Here is a 23,569-nt window from a genome sequence, read left to right as displayed (position 1 = left end):
AGGGCTGCCCCAGAAAAGAGGACATGAACAAAACACCCAGGCAGCTCAAAGCCCACATTGATTTGTCTTGGCCAGAAATTACATTAACATCTCTGTGGTTTGGTTATACAGGGCAGCCAGTGGGGAAGGGAGGAAAAGGATCTAGCGAAGAAGAAAAGACACAAGTTAGCAATTCAGCTGTTACACTGCAGTTTGACAGACACATAAACAATTTGTTTCTTCATAAATGTTTATTCATCATCTCTTAAGATCTGGTCACCAGTTTGAGGAATTGAGGACAATAAAATAATCGCATTTTAAAAAATTATTATTTTGCCTCATTGATATAAATGCTGTGCTAAGTCAAAAAGTGGTGGCACCAGCACAGCACTGAATAAGGGACAGAGTTGTTTCAGCACTGCTGAGGCTTGCTGCACCTAGAGGGAAAGCCTCTGCTTTGCTGGGTCCCCATTGCTGTGGATACAACCACTGGCTATGTGGAAGAAGGAAAATTTTGTCTCTCTCTGCCCCTCTTCCATTGTTTCCAGGCCATGTCCACACTATTGCTGCATGGAAATTCATCTGCTGGTGTAGGAGAGATGTTAAGCAGGAAAGACAGAAGGGAACAACCACTGTATATGGCAGCTGGATTTCAGGGTTATAGGAGTTTCTCTGGGTTTTTCTTGTTACTCTACCTTGCAGTTAGAGATGGGGAAACCAGATTTTACTGTAGTTGAAACACCCAGACAACAGCCCACAAAAAGTGACACAAAAAGTGTCCCAGAGGGTACCCCCTGGAGCAGTAAGGTGGCAAAGGCAGGGGCAGGCTATGCAGCCTGAAAGAAAACAATGTCTGAAGATGTCAAAAAAAGGGGTTGCACACCAGGATTGTTCCAGCCAACACAGGACAACCGATCCCCCTCTAACAGGTCCCTTGGAAGTGAGATAATATTAACCAAGAAAATAACTTGGATTACTGTTTTTTATTTACCTTGTTACAAAAATAAGAATTACAGAAATAAGAAAAAAAAAACCCACAAAAAAATTTTACAAAAATAAGGAAAAAAAAAACCACACTAAAAAGAGGGTAGCAGACATTTTTGAGAGTGAATGTTGCATACTGGTATAGGGTAGTATCTGACAGTAGAGACACTTCAGAAAACTGAGGATTAAACATCTTTCCTAACATAAACACTGTACTAAATCAAAAGCTTTACTCCTCCTCCTGTTTAGGTTTAGCTATATTACTGACCAGCTAGCCTTCAAGATAGAAAGACCCTTTTATCAAAAAGGAAATAATTCCAGAGTTTGCCTGAGGCATATGTCCTTCCACAAGATTTAGAAAGGTGGAAAAAGAAAGTAGAAAAAGAAATCATCTAACTTATTTTAAAATAAGATATATATTGCATTTTTGTATTTCAAATAATGACTTGTTTCAATTTTATTCTGTCTATGTAATGGATTTTGTTTGCTTGTCATTTTAAATACATCCTTGTCTTAGAGCACCTGAGGTATGCATTTAGTCCAAAATTAATTTCTCTAGTTTTAATTAATTATGGTTCCTGTATTAAAAATTAACTTCAAGGTTATTTTTTAAAATCTCTTTTTCTTATTTATAGGACACCAACAGAAACAGGAGATATGCATACCTGTAAAAATCACTCTTGCTGTTCAAAAAATTTGTTAATATTTTTCAGGTCTTCCAGGCTCTACTTCTGATTGCTTGACAATTCAATGCCATTTGAGAAGTCCGAAAAAAAAAAAAAAAAACAACCAAAAAAAAAACCAACCAAAAAAACCAACCACAAACTATTGCAGACTTCAAAGGTAGAAAGGCAGCACGGAGCTGGACTCCATGGTATCACAGTTGTGGAGCAAGCCTGGCTCAGCCCAGTTCCCTGGGGCTGCAGCTGCTCTCTGCTGGCCCTGTGGCCACTGCCCCTCCTGCCGCCCTTTGGATGGCGCTGCACAAGCCATGGGACAAACCCCAACCCTGGTGTTCAGCTGCCTGGAACTCAGAACCTCCAATTTGACCTCCAGCTTCCTGGAAAGAGAGGTGGGAGAGGCCAACTGCTTCAGGCTGCAATCCTTCAAGCCTCTTCCTAAAGGCAGTCAGCTGTGGAAAGAAGTCATGGTGGTGAAACATTCGTCATTCAAAGGGAGCATTTGCCTGGACTCCTTTCATTAACCCCTCTTCCCCCCAGGACCTGAGCCCTCACTTGCCCAGACCTTGAACCACTTAGACAGACCCTGCCCTTTCCTATTTGAGGAGGGAAGGGGTTGCATTTCTCCTAATTTCTGGTCTCAGAGCAGGGCAGTATTCACCTTGAGAAATGTAAATCTCTTCATGCACCACCACAGCTCTTGCTCTGGACTGAGACCTTAGCACTCCTTCCTGCTCTTCACATTTTTCTGGTGTTTTTGTGAGTAATAATTAATCATTCTTAGCCTAAAGACAAGGAAAGTGTTCTAGCCTTTGCGAGAATCAACCTTTTACCTCAGTATGTGAGAGAGTGGCACTGGCACATTGATTTGTCATTCAACAATGTCTCAAGATTGGTTTTGGGGTTTTTTTTTTTGACAAAAGGCTACATTAGAGCATTAATGATCGCAATATGTTCAGGTTTGTTACACTTAGCAGGTGGGCTATTAATTGAAATGAGTATTAGTGAATTTGAAAAATCTTTTTTTCTACTCAGTTTTGATTTGCTTCCAAATACCTGCCCTGTGGTCAGACCACATATTTGTAATAGGCTCCTCTGTGGTAATGAATTTCTTGACAGGGTTTTTTGTATGTTTTTAAAGATCACCTCAGCCTCTATACAGCAGCATCTCTCTTCATATTTAGCAATAGGAAATCAGTCCTTCATTTCCCAAGGCCAGCAGAATGTCCTGAACTTTGCTGCAGCAAACTAAAATTTATAGGTACATATACAAAGAGTGGGAACTCACACAAACGAAATATTTTGATTCAAGCATGATGCTTGTGACTGTCATTAGAAACCAGTTTGCCATCCTAGTAATTAAATTCAGATGGGTTTTGGGTCAAACTCACTTTACTGTATTGTTTCTTTTGGAAAATGAGCTCTATGAGCCTATATATTTCTGCCTAGCAGTTTAAAAATATTGATGGAGGATTATATTACAGCAGCCTAAAGATTTTATTTAAGGTAGTTATGAAAAAAATGAAATAGTTTGTAACTGTGAATATAGATTGCAATTATTTTTAACACCAGCAACCAATTTTCTGACTGAATAATTTTTATGTATATTTCTAAAACTTGTGGAGAAAAAAAAGCATGATTTTGATGTAATTTTCTGAACCAAAATATTTTCTCAACCTGGTAGAGTCATTAGTTTTAATTTCTTGTTTTTGTTCTCTTTCCCAGCCATCATCTACAATCAGTACTACAGATGAATCACTAGTACCACTTCTCCAGTTTCCTAGGGGAAGTCTGATAGATCAAAGTCCATTCAAGGATGCAAATGTTTCCCTTTGTCTCATCCAGGCCATTCCTGAAGCTAAGAAGAGGTAAAATATTAAGAACAGCCACATTTTTCAGCAACAAATCAAGATACAAAGAACAACTAAATACTCCTGAATAGCAATTCTGCAGCAGTGTCAGCTTAAATGCTGCCATGGACACCTGCTCACTCCCTCTAAAAATACATTTCTGGATTGTGTCACCAGAATTAATGAGCCTAAAACATCTAATGTCTCATGACAATAGGATTCCTGGGTGGAAAGCCGTGTGTGGAAAAGTGCTGGGCAGATGTACAGCAGCCCTTGCTCTGCTGCCCTGCAGCTGTGCTGCTGAGCAGTAACCACAGCCAAGCCAAGGCACTCCAAGGCTGGCAAGGTGAGGGAAGCCACAGCTGGCTCCCAGGCTGGGAGGAGCATCATTTGCTGAGGCTGAGCGTGGGTCCAGGCGCTGCTCAGCAGACTCAGCAACTTCTCTCCTTCCTCCTTGCTGGAAAGCATGGAAGTGAGCTACCCCCAAGGGTGGCACCACCAGGAATGGCTTTGTCCATTTGTCATCGTCATATTTTCTGAAAAATCCCTTCACCAGGATTTCTTCTCCTGGGAAGTTGGGAAGCCTCAGAGAAAAATGAAAACAATAATTATCTGATCTGCTTCTCCTGTGTTTTGCTGCTTTGGAATGTGGTTTGGACATACCAATGTCCAGTTTTACCAACTGGCCATTGTTTCATTGGTTTCATGTGAATTGCTTTGACTTAATGACCAATCACGGTCCAGCTGTGTTGGGACTCTGGAAGTAGTCATGAGTTTTTCACTGTTATCTTGTAGCCTTCTGTAAGTAGCCTTTCTCTATTCTTTCGTATAGTTTAGTATAGCATTCTTTAATTTAATATAGTAACATAAAATAATAAATTAGCCTTCTAAGAACATGGAGTCAGATTCATCTTTCCTCCCCGAAAATACCACATCCATTTGATACATTTCTCTCCTTTGGAGGAAGCCTTGGCCCAGCACTTCAGGCAGAAGACAGTTTCCTTTCCCCCAAGGTCTCAGCACTAACCAGGCAGGAGCACTAACAATGTCTGGACCACTCAGTCAAATCAACCACACCAGGAGCCACTGCTTTGACAGAACTATTTTACACACCTCAACCATAATGTGATTTGTCATTGCTTTCAGAGATGTGGTGTGCAGCCAGCCAGGCTTTCACTGGGTTTTTTGGCCTATAAGAAAGTTTTATTAGATTATTTACTCTCTCCCCTTGACTGTGGCAGCTTCTCCCTGATGTGCCTCTTGAATGGAAGCAATGCTTTCCCACAAGCCCCCATGCCTTCCTTCACATCCTCTTCTTGTCCCTAATGGCTTGATTTCCAGAGGTGATGCTATCCTCAGGCCCTTCCGCTCCTTGAAGAAGTAGGACTGCCCAGGCCTCTTGAAAACCAGGCCAACAATACAGAGAGGAATAATTGCAATCCTTGTGGATGGCTCCAGGCCATGTCATAATACACTCTGTTAAGTGAGGACAAAGCCCATGCTGGAGGGATGAGCAGTTAAAAGTGATGCAGGCCTGGCATGAGGAAGGAAACATCAGTCTTGAATTTTTTTACTTTTTTTTAAAAAAATTTGAACTTTTTTACCAGTGTGTGGTGAGAGGGAGCTTAGCAAGGATGAACATCTTGCCTGTCTTAAGGCAGGTAGGGCATGCTTCATCCCAGGAACTGGCAGAGATGAGGGATACTGAAAATGCTGATTTAAACCCATGGTACTGCTCTGCATTAGGCACTCATATGAAATTTACGCTTGTGTGGTTTGAAGTTGCATTCTCTTTATAATGAGTTTTGCTTATACTATGTACAAATGATAATTATAATATATCTTCAAAAGGTACTTGTTTCCTCAAAGTGCAGAAGCCTGCAGGCTGAGAACTGATTTTTGTCCAATTTTATTTACTAAAACTCCTTTAATGAGTATTTATACATGAAGAGATGTGGAACTAGGATCATGTTTATATAAAATAGGAGTGAATTTAGCGATTGCAGCAAACTGCAGTACTTCCAGCTCCTGCAGAGTTTGTGTATTTCTGGTTTAACACATGTAAATTGACCTCTCAACTGCATCTGTGAGCACCTAAGCATATCCAGTGGCTTGGTCTTGCCATAAGGGGGAAGTCTTGTTCCTTCTTTTCCTTCTCCTCTAACTCAAATTTCTTCCCAGCCAAAGAGCCTGCCCCCTCATCTGTGGTGGCTCTGGAGTTTGACTTGCCTGTGAGCTGATACAACTCAATGACACAGCAGAAAACCAGGCAGCTGTTTCATTCAGGATCACATTTTGCTTGGTTAGTGGCCAGCTCTGGTGACTGAAGGGCTTCATTCACTCACAGGTAGCAGGGCTGACAGAGGAGAGATGATGGGATTGCGTGTCTGGAACAGGGCCTCCTCACTCTGGTGGAGGGCAACTGCTGGCTTAGGGATTGCCATCCTAGGAAGATGAAACCTAAGGTGTCCAGCTTGAGTACCAAAATCCATTTTAGGCATCTGAAAATGCAGTTCAGTAAAACAACCTGCTTCAGATGAGGACAGCTGAGGCCAGTCCTGTGCCTCTGGAGCAGAACACCTCCAGTAGCTTCTCCAAGCCCTGCTGCCCCCCTGCCTGCCCCTGACACTCTTCCCATGCTGGCTGGCAGAAATTTGTGTGCCTTCCCTGGGAACTGGTGCAGCTGAAAAGTAACTTGTGTGGCCAGCTCACTTGCAAAGAGCTGTGACAGTGCAATGCAGGGCAGAGGAAGGGACAGGGATGGGCTGTTCCAGGCTGAGCCAGAGCAGAGCCTGCACACATCCAGCTGCTCCTGACTGCTGCTCTCACAGAATGCTGCAAGTCAAAGGCTGTGACCCCTAGCAGCACATGCTGTGCTTCAGCTGTGCCTGCGTTTGCCTTCTGCCCTAACTACCACCAATAACAAGCCCTTGGACAAGAGGTTAAATGGGGTGCTTGGGATTTCCTCATTCTTGACTGGGAGAAAAAAGACAGTGGGAATGCCTGAGATGGAGGGTGGGTTGCTGCTGTGTGTGTACATTACTTGTATTATTACATTATTGGCTTCTGATTACCATGACATTACAAAATGTAACATGCAATGTAGGCTTCAAGGTTCCAGTTGTCCTTTCTCTCCTGCTCTGGTACAATATTTTGTTGCACTCCTTTGCTGCATTTTGGGTCATGCTAAACTGTAAGCTCCTTGTGGCAGAGAGGGTGTCACTGGTGTGAGGCACAATGCCTCAGATATTGGAGCTCTAGCAGCAGTGGGGGCCTCGGGGAGTGCCTGTCACAGGAATGACAGGAAGGAAGAGTTTCACTCTTGTTGAGTGTAGAATTTGTTATGTCTGAGACTGCCTCATTTTTGCCAGCCTTTTTGAAGGACTTCATCTTTGCCTGTTGCCTATGCAGCTCCTACCCCTCGATCTCTACCAGCTACCCATCACCTTTAGACCCCCCTCCTACTCCTCTGTTTTGATTCCATGCCTGATCCTTCCCGTTTGTCAAGAGATCACAAGCTCCTGTCCCTCATTCTCTGCATCTCTCCTTTCTGACCTCTCTGACCTTCCTAACCAGCCTGCCTGCTGACTAGGGCTGCAAATAAAGGTTAGGTTATGAGCAAACTCCACTTCCCCAGATTTAAAAGAGAAACATCCAATATCGTCTTCTTCTAAATGCAGAGGCAGATAAATTAAACCAAAAGGTGTTTGGAGCTGGAGTGCAAAGGGGAGATGAGTGGTGGGAGAAGAGGCCAGCAAAAGCCACCCCTCTCCTTTGGAACTGTCTTTGGCTTTGTTTCCATTTTAGCAGGAGTACAGGTTAAGGTGAGAGTCCAGATTGCTTTGGCAATACCCTTTTATACCACATGTAGTGACTCTTGCTCAAAAGCAAGTATATGGACTTGATTAAGCTTATGATTGTTGAAAGGTTTTTTTTCAATTAATTAAATCCAAATAAACTTACTATCTGGAGGAACCAGGAATGTCTACAGCAGGGTTAAAGAGATTGAGAGCTCCTCTGGGTTTCAGTGTACAGCCGTGCTTTGTGCATTCCTTCCTTGTACAAGACTCAATGAAAACTGTATTTTGCTGATGACATCAAACTGTGCCAAAAGATAGAGCTGAAGGGGAGTAGCTGCTAGAACATTAGTTTCCAGTCTTTTTGGACCTACAGCCTACTGTTGGCCTCCAAAATTTCCTACAAATCACAATTTCACAACTCATACTTTAAACTGAAAACACTACAGAGGCACCAAATGGTGATGACAGCCTACCACTCTCTATAGGACATCAACAAGGCTTGAGTAGAGCAGGAGAACCACTGGTCAAGAATGAAGGAATGCAGAGATGGAACAGAAGTGCTGATTCAAAACTCCACATGTGCAAATCTTCACTGACTACAAAACCAGTTGGAGGTGAAAGAGTCTCTGGGGTAGTTGGGTTCATTGGAGACTCACCATGTGGGATGTGGATACGGATGTTAGGGGTTTCACAAAGTCTTCTTTATTCTAACTAAATGATTTGGTGGGAACTTTCGGCAAGAACTGCAGGTAAAAGAAAACAGAGAAAACAAAGTCTGAGAAAAACATCATTAGGTCAGCTACAGTGCCATTATAGTGGCATGTCAAGAATGGAGAAAAGGCAACACCAGTTTGGTAAAATGGCAACCATCAGCTGGATATTACAGGAACTGGCAGGTTACATGCCAGAATAATAGGCATTTTGTGGCAGGGGCCACGTGGACAAACTGGGATGGATTGGACTCTGCTAATCATGGACTATGTCACCCAGTGCAGACAGAAGTTGTTGAATAAAGAGCTCAAAGAATGTTTAAAAATATATTAAAAAAAATTGGTTAACAAATCAACAGAGGAACCCAACAGCTGGCAATCATGAAAGGTGGGATGAGGAAAGGATCAGCTCTGAGGATTCATTGGATAGATACATGTGAAGATAATACATTGAGCTGTAATCTTGCCAAAGATTAGGTGAAAATGAAAATGCTGGAGGCACTGCTGTATTTGGATTTCAAAAAAAAAAAAAAACCCCAAGCAACCAACTAAGCAACAAACCAGCACTTTCCTGGAAAGGCAAATCCTTGCTTGGAAAATACCAAGAGCAGATCTAGACTCAGACCTTGAATGCATCTGACAGCACTGCTACTGCAGAATGGCATATGGGGCTTAAACTTATTCTCAGGAAGAAAGAGCTCACTGGGTGTTAAGTCACTCCTTACATATGGGTGGAAACTCGTAGTAATTGTGCAATTTCCCCCAAAAAATCCCCAGAGATCTCAGTTCAGTATTTTGCTTCTGCAGCCTTTCCTGCCTTTGCTGTTACAGCGCTTTTCACTTGCAGTCCTTGCGCTTCCCTACATCATGTAAAAATACGATTATTTCTTTTGCTTAAAGACCTTGGTACAACATTAAAAACCCATCAGTTACTATGCCGAGGTTCCTTTTGCCAAAATACCTGTCTTCTTTAGTCACGCTCACTTAACGAGGAAAAAAAAAAACAACCAAACAAGACCAGGATGCTTCAATTCCTCCTTTTTTCCTCCTTTCCAGGCCGGCCACCGGAGCATCCTCCAGCCGCGCAGCCCCCGTGCAGCAATCGGGGCGGCGGCCGCAGCATCCTCCGCCGCAGCGCCGGCCCGGCCGCAGCTGCTCCCCGCAGCTGGGGGCGGCCAAGGCCCCCGGGGCCGCGGCACTGCCGCAAGGTGGGCAGCGAGCGAGGCGCTGCGGCGGCAGCCGTGCCCCGCAGCCTCCGCAGGGCCGGGCCGTGCCCGTGCCGTGCCCCGCAGCCTCCGCAGGGCCGTGCTGTGCCGAGCCGAGCCGTGCCGTGCCCGTGCCGTGCCCCGCAGTCTCCGCAGGGCCGTGCCGTGCCGTGCCGTGCCCGTGCCGTGCCGCGCTCGCTGCCGGCCCGCGGCGCCGCCGCCGCCTCCCTGGCTCCGCCGCCGGGCGCGGGGACATGCGCAGTGCCCGCGCCGCGCTCCGCGGCCGCGCTCCGGCCCCTCCGCCGCCTCCCCCGACCCTCCCGCAGGGCGGAGGAGGGGGAGGGAGGGAGAGAGGGGGAGGAGGAGGAGGCGGGTAGGGAGAGAAAAGGAGAGGAGAGAAGAAGAGACGAGAGACGCGCCGCAACTTGCTGCCTCTTCTCCCTCGGCTCCGTGGCCGCGCCGCTGCGGGCTGCGCTCCGCGGGAGGCGGCGGCATCCAGGGACGCTCCGCTCCGCGGGGCCGGCGCCTCCCGGTGAGTTGGGGGCGGTGCGCGAAGTTGCCGTGTCCGTGTCCGTGTTTTGGGGTGCTGGTGCAGTCGCTGCGGGGCCGCCGCGGGGCTGTCCCTGCGCTCCGCGCTGCGGGCACTGCGCACGGGCGGAGCTGCGGGCGGCAGGAGCGGACACAGGTGCGGGACACGGCCCCAGCCCCAGCCCCGGCCCCGGCCGGGTCAGCTGTGCGGATCTCCGCGGTGCGGGGTCACCGCGCCTCCCCGCTGCTGCCAGCTAGCCCCGTAACCCTATTTCCATTGAAATCTGATTAGGCAGTGGCAGGCTCCGGTTTGTGTCGCTGTGGCATCTGCTCTGGGCTCGGAAAGTCTCGTGGAGGACGGGGTCGCTGGGGCGACCGGGGCTGCTCCTCCGGCAGAGCTGCGAGCGCAGATTGTCCCTGACGCCGAGCGCTGCGCGGGGCTTGCGGCTCGCAGGGCTCCGGAGAGGGAAAACAGAAACTGACCCACGGGCACAGTAGAAAGTTGTGCAGCTTGAGATGCTACGGGCGCTAATGGGGCAATTAGCTAGATAAACAAACGTAGTGATTTATAGGTGTCTGAAGTATAGCACTTTGAAGACAGAGCTCTTTAACCTTTCTTTCTCATCTATCCTTCAGAGATTTGGTTATAAGGAGAGTAACGTATCTTGTGTGGTGCTGAATACACGAATTGATTACATTTGTGAAAGGAATGGCCTTTGAAATAATACTAAGCCATTAAGCAATAAATGCAGAAAAGGAGTGAGACAGAGGAAGAGCAAAGAAAAAATCTTGGCAGAAAATATTTCCCCCCTTCCTAGCAACCTAGGAAGCCTTGCAGCTGTGCTTGATTAACTTTTATCCAGAGTTCTTATTTTATGAAATTAAACTTCAAAAAACAAGCACGCTGTGTGAAACCAGAGGCAAATCCTCCTTAGTCCTCTCAAAGTCTGTCTGTGTTGCAGATAAATGATGATTGGAGCAGCGTCTGTTAAGAGAATTTGTAGAAGGAAACGCTGCTGAAGATACCCAGTAGGTAAATGGAAGTACTTTGTTATTGTGTTTCTCTTAGGTGATACAGAACAAGACATTTCAAATTCCAGGGGGTTTTATTTTACATTTTTAAAAAGTTTTCAGGTGCACAACTTCGTTATTGCAAAACTGCCTCTCCTAATTGGAAAAGTGATTTATTCAGGTCTTACTTTATTTAACAAAGGCCAAATTCTGCAGGCTGTGGGGCATCTCCTGTAAGGGGTGAGTGTCTTTTGCACTCATTGAAAAAGAAAACAGTACAGCATGTGTAACACCATGCAGGCCTGAAGTACTAGAGCAATTTTATACTTAACCAGCGTTTCAACACAGATTTTTATTAACATAAAATCAATATTCAGGTCAGCAATTAGGATCTGCAACTTCCAAATGAGAACCGGATCAGGAGGCAACACATTGCTCAAATGAGTAAAAGTTGTGGGACATGACAGTCATCAAACTCACCCATCTTTTGTTTGGTTCCTTTTATGAGATGTCATTTAATGAGGAAAAGAAACAGGTAATCCATTGTGTTTTGAGGCACAGTGCTCCTCATAGGCCTCATTGCCAGGCATTTGGAAGTGCATGTGGCTTTAGATCATGTATTGTGTACAAATTGCTACTACCAGATAACTTTAGTTCTGAATTTATTCTACTATTACAGTTCTATTGATCAGAAAGTGGCAACTGGATTCCAAGTCCTAAACAAGGATGATCTGAGAGTTAATTTATATTTTAGGGAGCACTGAGGAGTCCACAAGAAAAGCCATCAAGTTTTTTTTGTTGGATGTGCAGTGGCATTTAGTTTAGGAATCCTCTTTCTTGGGGCACTGGGAACTTAACTGACACACAAAGGAGTTAAATGAGTTTATCAGCTCATTGATGCCCATGGTGGAGTGCTGCAGAGTTCAATGGCTGGAACAGGACAGTTATTTTACTTCCAGTAAGGGTGGGGATAGAGAACTGAGGAGCTTTTTCAAAGTAGTTCCAAACCCATGGAGTTTGTAACTGTAAAATATAATGCAAGAATAAGATTAATAGACCAAGAGGACTCAAAACCATGTGACAATTAAAACAATAAATCATTCAAATAACACTACCCATGCCCCTACAGCAATGCCTCTGCTTCCAGGTGTTGAGAATGGGGCAGGTTTCAGGCAGAGGATGCGAGGGTAGCTCAGCCCTGGAGCAGCAGTGGGGAGGGCAGGTGTCCCAGAGTGTGCTGGTTGTGCTGGGGCTGGGAGGGAGCCCAGGCAGGGTGAAGGGGAGCAGAGGGCTGCCCCTCACCCTTTTCCCCTGGTTGCTAAGCTGAGATGGAGTGGCCCCCTCCCATGATTTAGGGTTTGCTGAAGGTAAGGCCCTGCATGGAGCCAGCAGGGAGAGGTGCTGGATGAGGCTCAGGTTGCACAGCCTGTGGCTTGCAGGCACACTGCCCTGGCTGCTTGCTGCCCATCCAGCATCCCAGGGATGCCATCAGTACTGCTACTGCCTTATACTGTCTATAATAATGCCAAAAAAGTTCTGGTGAGGGGAGAAGCTCAAGTTTCTTCCAGGGGAAAATGGTCCATTTGTAAATGTTCATATGATAAGATACTGCTTGTATGGAGTGAAATGTGGAAAGGCAAGCAGTGTACACTCATTTGTGCAATACTATGAGAAGTAAACTCTAAATTTTGAAATCACTATGCAGTCATGTGGGCCCATGGAGGACCCGTGAAAGCTGCAACACAGATGAGGAAGCTGAATCCTGATTTGGCTGCCAGTTTACTGCAGGTAGTTGAGATGTCCTTGGTTGCGGTTCCCCCATCTCCATCCTGGTACCCTTCATGCTCTGAATTGCTGTGCTGTGCCAGAGATTCTCCATCAGTCACTCCTTCCCCTGGTCCCTCACCTCCCAAAATCCCCATGTGCCATGCCAGCAGTGGTGCCCTGCCTGTGAACTGGGGTGAATGGCAGCCTGCAGGTGTTCAGGTACTCCTTCAAGGCCCCAAAGTGCAAACCCCTCTGCAGTTTCATTCTGCTTCTCTTCTGTGGTGAAGCTGTTTTTTTGGCAACACTGTTCCTTCAGTTACCTGGGCAGGGGTGGGCAGGCTGCGGGTGGTGGGACCTCCAAAGCTTGCGCTGAGAAGGTGCACCCAGCACAGCTGTGAGGTGGATGACGAGTGACAGGAGGTGTGCCTGTGCTTCATGGATGTGATATAGCCCAGTTTTAATTAAAGCAGGCACAGCAGATTATTAGGGTAGATAAATACTGCCTTGTTACAGCCCTCTTGGGTCGTATGTAAGCAGTATTCGTTTAGAAAGGATGAATGAATAGTCAGTGTGAAGGATAAAGATCAGCATTGTTAATCACTCTGGAAGTCTTCCGTGGGAAAGTGTAAACTCATGAGGAAAGATAGTGCCCATAAATGTCATTTAAATATTTAAATAAATTGAGGATAAAGTTTTGATAATAAAGGCATGCAAGTACCAAGTTATGTTTGGGTTCCTGTCCAAGATAATGGGACTTGTACAGTTGGCCTCAGTCATTGATAGGCTTTGCTTCTGCTTCATACTTTGCTAGCAGTAATGAAGAGCTCATCTTCAATGCCACCTGGGGGGGAACAAAACTCCTAATTTTTCTTGTCAAAGCACAGAGAAAAACTTCAGAAACTTGGGGGGCTATGTTTGCTTAAGATCTTGAGCTTCAGGAGGGGTTAATGCTTCCCTCGTGGTGTTTGTGCCAGGTGCCTTTATGGGGGCTTGAGTCAGGGGCACTGAGCATCCAGCTGCAGCTTGTTGCTGTTGATACATCTGCAGGCTGGGAAGAATGACTCCGGGTGGGAAAGAGTGGGTTTCCACCTCCATTGATAAGCAGAAATTGTGCATCTACCGTTCCTTGATTTTGTAATTCTCACTAAAGTTTCTTTTGCCCTTTCATACCTCTCAGAATGCCGTTCAACTGTTGGAAAAAAAAAAATCTGTGTGCTTTCATGTAAATGCAATGAGGATGAGCCTTTGAAAATATATCTAGCTGATGTTGATGAATAAACAAACGTGGCCAGGGTAAATCTTTTCATCTAACTTCAAGAGCCACGCTGTAATGAAGTAAATATAGATGTACTTAATGGGCTTCTTTCATCCAAATATATAGCAAACCCTTTAAAGTAATGCAAACAAATCTAAAATGGATTTCTAAGTGGCTTTTTATTTTTTATTTTCTCAATATTGGAGCAGTTTAGTCTGGCTAGGCCAGGAGGAGAGCTTTCTCCTGGGGCTGTGCAGATGCTGAGGTGAATGCTGGCCTCAAGGGGAGAGGGCAGTGGGAATGTGAGAGACCCAGCTCTTCTCCTGTGGTGCTGTGCAGTAAAGGCAGGAAGTGCACATTGCATGTGTGATGAGGGTCTTCCCAGACATTTCCCTTTGGAGGGCAGCTTTCTGACATGGCTCCAAGAGGCAGGGACCCTGCAGGGCTTGCTGTCTGCTGCCCCTTGGCTGTGCTCATTCCAGGCAGCCCCAAGAGCTCCCCAAGCTCAGGATGACTGGCTGCCTTCCCCTGGGACCACCTGGGCATGGCAGGCCACTGCTTGGCCAGGCACAAACCTGGCTCTGGGGCTGCTCTGCAGGACACTCCTGGAGTCCCCAGCGGGTCCTGGCTCAGAGCGCCTGAGCTGGGTGTGAAAGGTGGCCTTGGGGCCATCAGGACACAGCCACAGACAGTCATTGAAGTGGGACAGAGGAACCACTGGTGGTGGTGACTTTGGTAGCATCCTGTTGGTTGGAAGCTGTGGGAAGCTGGAGCTCAAAGCATGGTTCTGCAGATCTGGGCATTCACTGCCTGCCAGTGGATTGGGTTTCATTTCAAGTCTTGCAGGATGACTGTTTCCAATGATAGCATTTGTAAACAGATAGCTGACTTTTTGTGCAGAGCATTTCCTACACATACAACTGTTTGGTTTCACTGCCCTTGCTTCTAAAGAGTGTGTAATATTTGCCTTTCCCATATCACGTGACGAGTTTTCAGATCTTCTCTTTAAAAAGCACAGTTGCAAAACAGTTTTATTTTAGAAGGAAGTCTTTGTTTTAAACCCAGCTCTGGAGAAGAAGGCCTTTACTTGGTCTTACCTTTTCTTAATAAGAAAACTTCGGATCCATTTAGTCCCATTGTTGAGTAAAATCCCATTCACAGCTGGGCAATATTAGAATTTGAGTATTAGACTATTTAGACAACTGTATCAGCATAATTACAGAAATTCTTCAGGATGAGATTTTTCTTTGCTGAGATCTTGATGGATGGGAAATACTATAAAGAATAATTTCCATGAGTCTTAGAGGACTTTTGTGAAAGATATTTAAATCTAGAAGACCGCTGTACTTTGAAAAACGTAAGGGTAATTTACTGATGTCGGACTGAACTCACTGTTTGACACCTCGGATAATCAGTCCAGTCCAGTTTAGCTTGCATCTCGTTGTGTTGGGCCGTGTGTACAGAAGTGAAATGTATTAAAAACTGCTCAGCTTCGGATGTGTTCATCTGGGGATTTGCTCATAAATAATTGATAACCCTCTGAAACGAAATCTCTTCATTACCCCGAGGATTGCTCACCTCTTCCCTCCCGCGCTCATTGTTCTCGCAGGCGGGAAAGGAGGAGGCGCTGCTTTAATGAAGGTGCACGTCAGCCTCTGCTGCTCCTGCCAAAGGTCATCCAGCTGAGCAGTGGCAGTGAAATGCTTGACAAAGATAAACATTTTATGGAGATGGGTGGCATTCCAGTGCTTTAGAGGAGCCACTAAGCTGCTGTATTTAAGACTTCTTTGCTGTCGTCGTAGCATAGTAGCAGCGTGTACATTGAGTTACTGACTCAATGAAATGTTTGCATCTCATGTGCTCCAGGACAGGACATCAAAGTAAGGACATCAGTTATAGCTGTAATATTTGGGCTTGATCTTTCATGATTTTACTGCTAAGGATACCATTAAGTACCCTTGCTCAGACTTTGCTGCAAATGGGACAAGGCTTGGTGAGCAGTGCTTTCTCATTGGAGCCAGAGTGAGTTCCTGTTTACCAGACATTGATGTGTAGTGATGAATTTCCTTTTCTGCAAAAAGAGAACCATTCTGTGTCCACTGACCTAAAGCCTGAGTTGATCTAACAAAATCTTGTTTTAATGGAAAAAGTGTCTTTAATGTAAGTTCAGTTCATCTTTTTGATGACTTGATTGCTTCAGAGTTATTAGCCAGATTCTGTAAGTCCTTAAAGGTGCTAATACTTGCTTGCATTTAATAGCCCTAACTATTACTAATGTACAGAAAATGATCAAATCTCATCATTAAGAGAGAGCCCTGACAAATCTTAAAGCCATTTTAATGTGAGGTTTCAGATGTTACTCTTTTTAATTGAAAGGTGAATGCTGTAAAGGCTTTGTCAGACTGCTGTTTCTAGATGACAGCACTTTCTGTGGACTAACTGAAAGTCCTAGGGTGCTGATCCCAGCTTTCAGCTTCAGGATTCATAGCTCAACTCTTCCTTTTTTACTTGGCAGAAGCATCTGTGGTGGTGTCTGGATTTATGTCTTCCAAAGAAATATTGGATCAATCAAAGAAAATGAAAATGATTTTCTGAAATGGTAATCACATTCTAGCTGGTACTGGAAAGAACAGAGCCTTTGCTCCTTCTCTAAACCACGAGATTAAGCTTGCTTATAAAGGATTAACAGAGCTCTCTTCTGTTAATTCGTAGTGGTGTAGTCGAAGTGCTCGATTCTACATCAGTGGAAAATCCATTACCAATCAATGGGAGTTTTGCAGCTGAAGCCAAAGGGATTAGAGGCTCATGGTTCAGAAGTGACTGAGGGAGAGAAAGCCCTGGATATGCTTGTTGCCACACAGCTGTGAGCCACTGCTGGGGTGTGCCCACGAAAAATGGCAAAGCAAGTGTTCAGCTGCCTCAGGTGGGCTCTCTCCAGATGTGAGGGGGCTGGTGCCACGGGGCAGGGCTGCAGAGAGAGCTTACCTAGGGTGGTGCCAATATTGGGCTGTTCCTCGTGTCCAAGCAAGGTGGTTTCCAAAGGAAAAGGCAGAGAAGGGTAACCTGAAGCCTTGTCCTAGGGCTTGTGCTGTGGCTGGGGGAGAGTTTACGAGGATGTCAGTGAGAGCAGGAGTTAAGAGCCATGGAGGAGGGGTTCAGCTTCGGGCATAAGGGGTGCAGAGGAGCACTGGTGCCTACACCACGCTCTGACACCTGCACTGCTCAGGCTGCCACCCAGGCACTCTGGCTTAGGAGACTGGAGTGTGAGGGAGAGACAGGAAGACATAGCTGAAGAGGTTGTAAAGAACTTGCTGCTGATGGTGTTGTGGGTGATTTCCCAACAAACTGCACTGTCTACAGAAGTTTGCTCCTTCAATGAATAACAGCTACTTTTCCTTCTAGCAGAGTGCATAGACCAACGTTCAGACTGTCAGAGCCTGCAAACTAGAATGCCTGTGGTTGCAGACTTATTTTAGTTTGGAATATTCACCAAGCACATTCCAAAATATAGTTTCGCTTCCTTTTGAAATGCTGTCAGAGAGGTTAGCCTAAAGATAGCTCTGATCCCGAACCTAGATGTGTGGAATAGCACAGTCTCCATGGCCTCTACTGCAACATTTGGTAGTTACTTTTCCACAAATGGAAGCTAATGTGTCAAAAAAAAAAAAAAAAAGCTATTCAGAGTAAAAATTTCAGAGTAAAAATTTCAGAGTAAAAATTTCAGAGTAAAAATTTCAGAGTAAAAATTTCAGAGTAAAAAATTAGATTTTACAACAACTTGGTAAATGTACATGTATTGTTTTGATCTGTTATAATGGGCAAGGTTGTGTCACTCAGTTTGGCAATTACAGAGATTAAATTAGTTTTTCTTTTCTCTTGTTAAATGCAAAATAATTGAACACATGCCATGGAAGGTTGGGGCTCCCATGTTTGTAGCTTCATCATTTATTAATCTAACGCATTAAATGAGAGGCTTTATAGATTTGCTTGCCTAAGGAAAAAGAAGAAGAAAATACAGAAAGGCCAAAGTGTATGTGTATGTATTCTGTCTCACACTTTGATGTGCTGTCAAATATTGCCTGATTTTTAGTACACTTGGTAAGAAAGGACACTGCTTTGCTTCCAGAAAGGTAAATTGTGACCTCATGTTTAAATAGTCTGAGTAAGCTCATATTTGTGTAGGCAAAGTCACTTGTGCAGTTCCCTTCACACTTTACATATAGGAATGTAATGTTGTAATCAGACCAGCAAAATAAACTTCAAATGAGAACCCTGTAAAAAGGTGTATTTTGAAACTATCTTGGACATCTTAATTGACTCCCCTAGTTACAGGAGGGGCTGTCCCTTCCCATGGCTCAGCCTTTTCAGGAGATGGTGTGGGCAGCTGTGCAATAACAGCTCTGTGGAGGCAGATGTGCTCTTCTTTCTTACCTTCATGTAGCTGGAGGGGATTTGAAAATTGGTTATTTCTCTCTGTCTTTGCAGCTCCAAGTAGCCCTGACACTGCCAGCCATGGATTAGTGAAATAAATCCCTCATGTTTGTACTGAAGTGGAAACCATAAAGAGCATTTCCTGTCTTTTCCCCCCCTTTTTAATGTGTCATTTGCTGGCTGGCACAGTGACCTCCATTTCGTGCCTTGTGAAGGGACTTGTCACAGAGATTTCTCTGAGGGTGAATTAATCACTCAGGGGAGCAGCAGCATGTGGCATCATGCATGGGGACCTGAGGTAAACAGTTACCTCTGGACCACCTGTACTGAATGTGGATTCAAATATTATCTGCTAATGCACTTGGACCTTTCTAATATGATTTTCTTTCCCTTCTGTTTCATCTGTTTTCTTAACTATGCCCTTGGTAATCAAAAGGGATGCAAATATCTAGTCACCTTTTGGTGTTTATAAGTATGACTGAATTTGGAAGAAAATATTCCTGGCAATTTAGTACATGAAATTTACCAGTTCATTGAGGAATGGTTTTATGCTAGTAATGTAGAGGTACAATAGTTTGGTTTTCCAGGGTGCCTTGGGCAGTTTATAAAGTCTTTTAAATTGTTCCCATCAATTATATTGACTGAAGTGCAAGAAATAATTAATTTCTTTTTTTCAATTCTTGAAGATTCAATTTCATATTCCTGATTTACATTTTGGTATCAATTGTATATTTTAATTTGTGTGAGTGAGCCCTGAAGCTCTTACTCGCTTGTGACTCCATCTTTAATGTTGCTTGGCAAGTCCATTTCATTCCTAGAAATCTAATACACCAGGAATTGATTAGCATTAACAGTCAGGTGAATGATAGGAGAGGTGGTGATTTCTGGGTCTGGTGTGGGGTTATGGTGATTTAATGGATGCTGCTTTCCAGGTGATCCTGTTGTCATTCTCCTCAGCAGGTTTGGCTAAAACCACCCCTGAAGAAGAGCTGGGGAAAGCAAACCAGAAGCAGAGGATTGGTTTCCCACCAAAACAGGAAGCCATTATTATGAGGCATAATTAGTTATATTATTTACTTGGCAAAGCAGGCAGGCAGCAAATGACTCAGCATTTCTGTGTTTCATGTTTACTCAGCACTCAGGCACAGCATGTACAAGAACACAATTTCTGGTTCTCAACAGGCACATCAAATCTGGTCTGGAGAGAGAAGCCCAGGCTGTGAAATGGGTGATGGAACTTCCAAATTCCTGTAGGGATGGCCCCAGGAGCTGGTTGTAGTGACACATCAAAGCCCTGGGGGTTTGGACCTCAGGTTGGCAGTCTGGGAAGCTGGAAACCCTTGGTTGATTTTTGTCATTTTTTGCTTCTCCCAGCTGTGGGAATTACTGAAATATTAGTTCTTGGACAGTGGTGAAATTAGCACAAGTTGTTAGTTTTAGTCAGCAGTAAATGTTTTAGTCAAGAAACACAGTAAACAAGAAAACTTGTTTTCCTTTGGTTTTCTGAGCTAGGCAGAAATTATACATTGCAGTGGTGTGATTCCCTAAGAAGCAGAATTTCCAAGTCTTGGCAGTTTCCATGTTCCAGCCAGCATGATACAGGCCTTGCTCCACAGAGCTATTGTATTTCCTATATGAAGTATTAGCTTGTATAATTAATTACACTGGTGCTTAAAAACAGTCAACACTTTAAACACCAAAGGCTTTCCTTCATTAGATTCTAGAGAAATGAGAAGAAAACCCCAACCAACCAAAACAAAAAAAATCCAAACCCCAAAACCAACCAAAAAAGTGCACACAGAAAACCCTTGGGAATTTCTGGGCTTTAGCTGTCTGTCCATAGGTAAGAGGAAATTGATTTTATGAAGTATAATGCTAATGTTTTAGTGTTCATCATTTAATAAAAATTATGCTCCCTGTGGTTCATCAGCAGCTGGCACTTAAAAAGACTGAATTCAGAAAAAATAAGTGTGAAGTTTGCTGTGGGTAAATGCTAAGGACAAGAGCTGTGAGATTGATACCTTTTCAACAGCTGGCTACCTGGTTTTATTTACACTGCAGTATGTGTGGTGTGTGTCTGCACCAGCCTGATTGCATGCAGAGGGGGGCAAGCTCTTGCAAAAAAAAAAAAAGTCAGTTGTATGGTAAAGAGCGAGGTTTTGGTGTCAGGGAGAAGAGCAATGCTGCTTTCTCTTCTTTCCTGTATCTGATGTTTCAGTTTAGCACAAGAAAAGTGCTGGGGCTGAAACTTAAACTTGTATTTTCTCACCCTCCTGCTTGATCTTCTCCAAAGGATTGTTGTCCCTCAGCTCCAGGAGTGATGGTGTTTGGTACAGGAAAGGGTTAACTTCCAAAAGCACAGCCTGGCAGTTCAGTGCTCCTGGAGCTTTGAATGAGGAGATGCTGATACAGGGTGGGCCCTGCTGGGGCACACCAGGACCAAGGATCACAGGCCCTGACCAGAGCCGGCCTTCCTGCCATGGCTGGCCCCAGCTGAGCAGCGCTGCCTCCAGGGCATGGCACCTTCTGCTCTGCTGCACACAGAGGAGCTTGGATTTATCCCACATCCACAGCTGAGCTCCTGGGTGGTGGGTGCTGGGAGCAGGGGAGGAGCACCCCCAGGCTCCAATATGTGAAGGGGATGACTGTTCAGAAGGCAGAAAAGCTGCAGGGGTTCTGGTGGACACCAAGCAGAATGTGAGCCAGCAAATGAGCCCTTGTGGCAAAGATAAAATGTGTCCTGGGCTGCATTAGACAAAATCTTGACATCTAGTGGAGGGAGGTGATCCTGCCCCTCTTCTGGGCACTTGAGAGGCCACGCCAGTTCTGAGATCCCCAGTACCAAAGAGAAATGCACATATTGGGGGAGTCCTGCAAAGGGCCATGAAGATGATTAAGTGACTGGAGATCTCTCATATGAGGAGAGGCTGAGAGAACTGGGACTGTTCAGCCTGGAGAAGAGAAGGATCAGGGGAGAATGTTGTCAATTTGTAGAAATACCTGAAGGATGGGCACTAACAGGACAGAGCCAGGCTGTTTTCAGTGATGCCCAGTTACAAGACAGGGACAATGGGTAAAACCAGAAATACAGGAGGCTCCTTCTATAAATGCTTTTTCTGACTGTGCAGGTGGCTGAGTACTGGCACAGGTTTTACTGGGAGGCTGTGGAGTCTCCATCCTTGGAGTATTCAAGACCCACCTGGACATAGTCCTGGGCAACCTGCTCTTAGAGGTCCTGGTTGAGCAGGGATGTTGGATCAAGTGACCTCCAAAGGTCCCTTCCCACCTCACTGGGATTCTGTGACAGCACCAACTGCACTCTTTAGCAGCTGGGCTGGGTGGGTGGTAGGGACTACCTCCATACCTCCTTCTTTGCAGATAAAAGTTTTTTTAAGAGAGCCTATTCTAAAATAATAGTTTTCTTTTCTGTTTTTTAAAAATTTGAAAAAGGTTCTCCACTCTCACTGAAAAAAGGATAGCGAAACACTTCAGTTTACTCCCACTTCTTCACCTTTTGTTTTTAAAATATAAAATCTTTTACATGTTCCCTGGATTGTAAAGCAGAGGAGCAGTATCTGCTGTCTCCTGTTCCTGCAGGATGTGTGCAAAAGAGCAGTTACTTATCACTGTTTTGAATATGCAGGTGAAAAATAAGGGAAATCTCATTCTTTGCAGACGCTTGAGCCTGTAAATGTTGGACAAATAATGCTTATTGTGCAAACCCTTTGTTGTGCTTTTTTGAAGTGTATCCTTTCCTTTAAAGCCTATTGCTTACTAACTGTTTCCAAGCAATTTGTAGCTGGCATCATGTCCTGTGTGCCTCCACAGCATAGCAGATGAGATGCTGAGGTTAGCTGTCATATTAATAGGCTCTTAGCAGTGTCCTACCCAGGACTCAAGGCAGGAGACTTTTATCAACACAAGCCTTCTGTAAACCACAGTGGTTAGGTGTGTCACTGCTTGTTCCCTCCTCCTGGTGGGTTAACACCCCTGGAAAGGAACCCCACCAAATGTGCTGCTTTTGATGCACAGGGGAGGAGTGGAGCTCTTATCAGTGACCTCAGCCTCCTCTCCTTGCCTTGCAAGCTGATTTTATATTAATTACAGGCATAGCTTTAATCTTCGTCAACAGGATAGCAACTGTGGTGTTACCCTTGGACTGTTGATGTTCAAATTGTCTTTATCTCCTGATTCTGAAAAACTGGGACTGAAGTATTTTGCATGTAAATTTACTTTGTATTCATGGTTTTTAAAATTTGCTGAGAGGCTGATCTTAGACATACACGTGCTGCCTTCTCAGTGTAAATATTATTGCCCTAATGCAATCCTTGGAGACTGTGGTGGCCTTTCCAGCTCAGGGATAGTTTTTTGAGGCAAAAGAGGAGTAGTCTTATCATAAGTTGTGTGGTTCTCCCAAAGGAGAAGGAGTCTTACTATTTTAGGATAGTATGAAATCCCAGCCTTTACATAGGTCTTCCTCAATTAAAGGCATTCTCAAGAGCTTATGTACTATTTAGGATTTGAATATACTTGCAATAGCAAAGACTTCAAAAGAGAAACAGCTCCACGAGTGATAAGAGTGGCTGAGATCTCAGTGAGCTGCAAATGGGTGACAACTTCTTTTTACATCTGAACCTAGGAAGTGGATGTAAACTTAGGTAGGAACAAGTTTAGCCAAGAGAAATATCCCTTCCTCCAGAAAGGAGATTTTGTTCTTTGGCTTTGGTACCTAAAGTGTGTCATATAGTAAGAAAAATGCTTGGGAGGATTGGAGTTCATAGAGTATTTTAGTTGATTTAAAAATACTTAGGAATGTTCAGAAACCGACTTTTTTGTTAACCACAAGGTTGCAAATGTTGACAGGCATAGGTGTATATGAGCAATAACTACTGAGTAGATTTCCATGATAACTGAAAATGTAGATTTCATGTCACTTTTTAGTTTGCATTTTATGCCCTGTGGTGGCTTTGGGGGGATTATATATATGAACCAATGGTGCAGAGAGGTAACTGCATGGATGAAGTGACACTTGGTGTTATATTTGCTGTTTATTATACAAGAGGTACATTTGTTTTTAGTTCTGGTCATGTAAAGATGCTGCAGTCCTAAAGCTGAGAAGAAAGATTTTGGTATTTGTGTCTTTTAATTGAAACCAATTGATACAAGTAAGACATGCTAATATCTGTAGCTAGTAAGAAAATAAATTGGTTTATTTTTCATTGTATGTTTTATTTGCCTTATGCTACTGCACATGTGACTCAAGCAGTGAACTCAAGAATAACACTGCTGTTGCATTTAGGCAAACCTCTAATACAAAGAAAATGCACTTCAAGACTTTTAAGAGTTTCAGAAAATTTCTGAATTAGTGT

At 44.4% G+C, this 23,569-nt stretch overlaps 2 protein-coding genes across 2 annotated transcripts in view; one reads left to right on the top strand and one right to left on the bottom strand.

Moving 5' to 3' along the window:
- Positions 1-2,531: 2,531 nt before the first annotated feature.
- Positions 2,532-10,220, bottom strand: LOC106630757 (uncharacterized). The gene is made up of 2 exons (XM_074553123.1): positions 8,965-10,220; positions 2,532-8,036 (listed from the first exon to the last, which is right to left on the bottom strand). Exon 1 carries the CDS (start codon positions 9,701-9,703, stop codon positions 8,984-8,986), a length of 720 nt encoding a protein of 239 aa, XP_074409224.1. The 5' UTR covers positions 9,704-10,220; the 3' UTR covers positions 2,532-8,036; positions 8,965-8,983.
- Positions 9,604-23,569, top strand: part of PAG1 (phosphoprotein membrane anchor with glycosphingolipid microdomains 1) — a 109,250-nt gene continuing 95,284 nt past the window's right edge. The window contains exon 1 of the mRNA XM_074553096.1: positions 9,604-9,740. The gene's annotated coding sequence lies outside the window, so the exon portion shown is untranslated. The remainder of the gene's footprint in view (positions 9,741-23,569) is intronic.

Source organism: Zonotrichia albicollis, chromosome 1 (genome assembly GCF_047830755.1).
Source record: "Zonotrichia albicollis isolate bZonAlb1 chromosome 1, bZonAlb1.hap1, whole genome shotgun sequence".
Classification (NCBI taxonomy): Eukaryota; Metazoa; Chordata; class Aves; order Passeriformes; family Passerellidae; genus Zonotrichia; species Zonotrichia albicollis.
This window is presented reverse-complemented; position numbering and strand designations above follow the sequence as displayed.

Excerpts from the sequence above, each read along its gene's own strand:
- LOC106630757 (XM_074553123.1), bottom strand. The coding sequence starts at position 9,703 with ATGCCGCCGCCTCCCGCGGAGCGCAGCCCGCAGCGGCGCGGCCACGGA.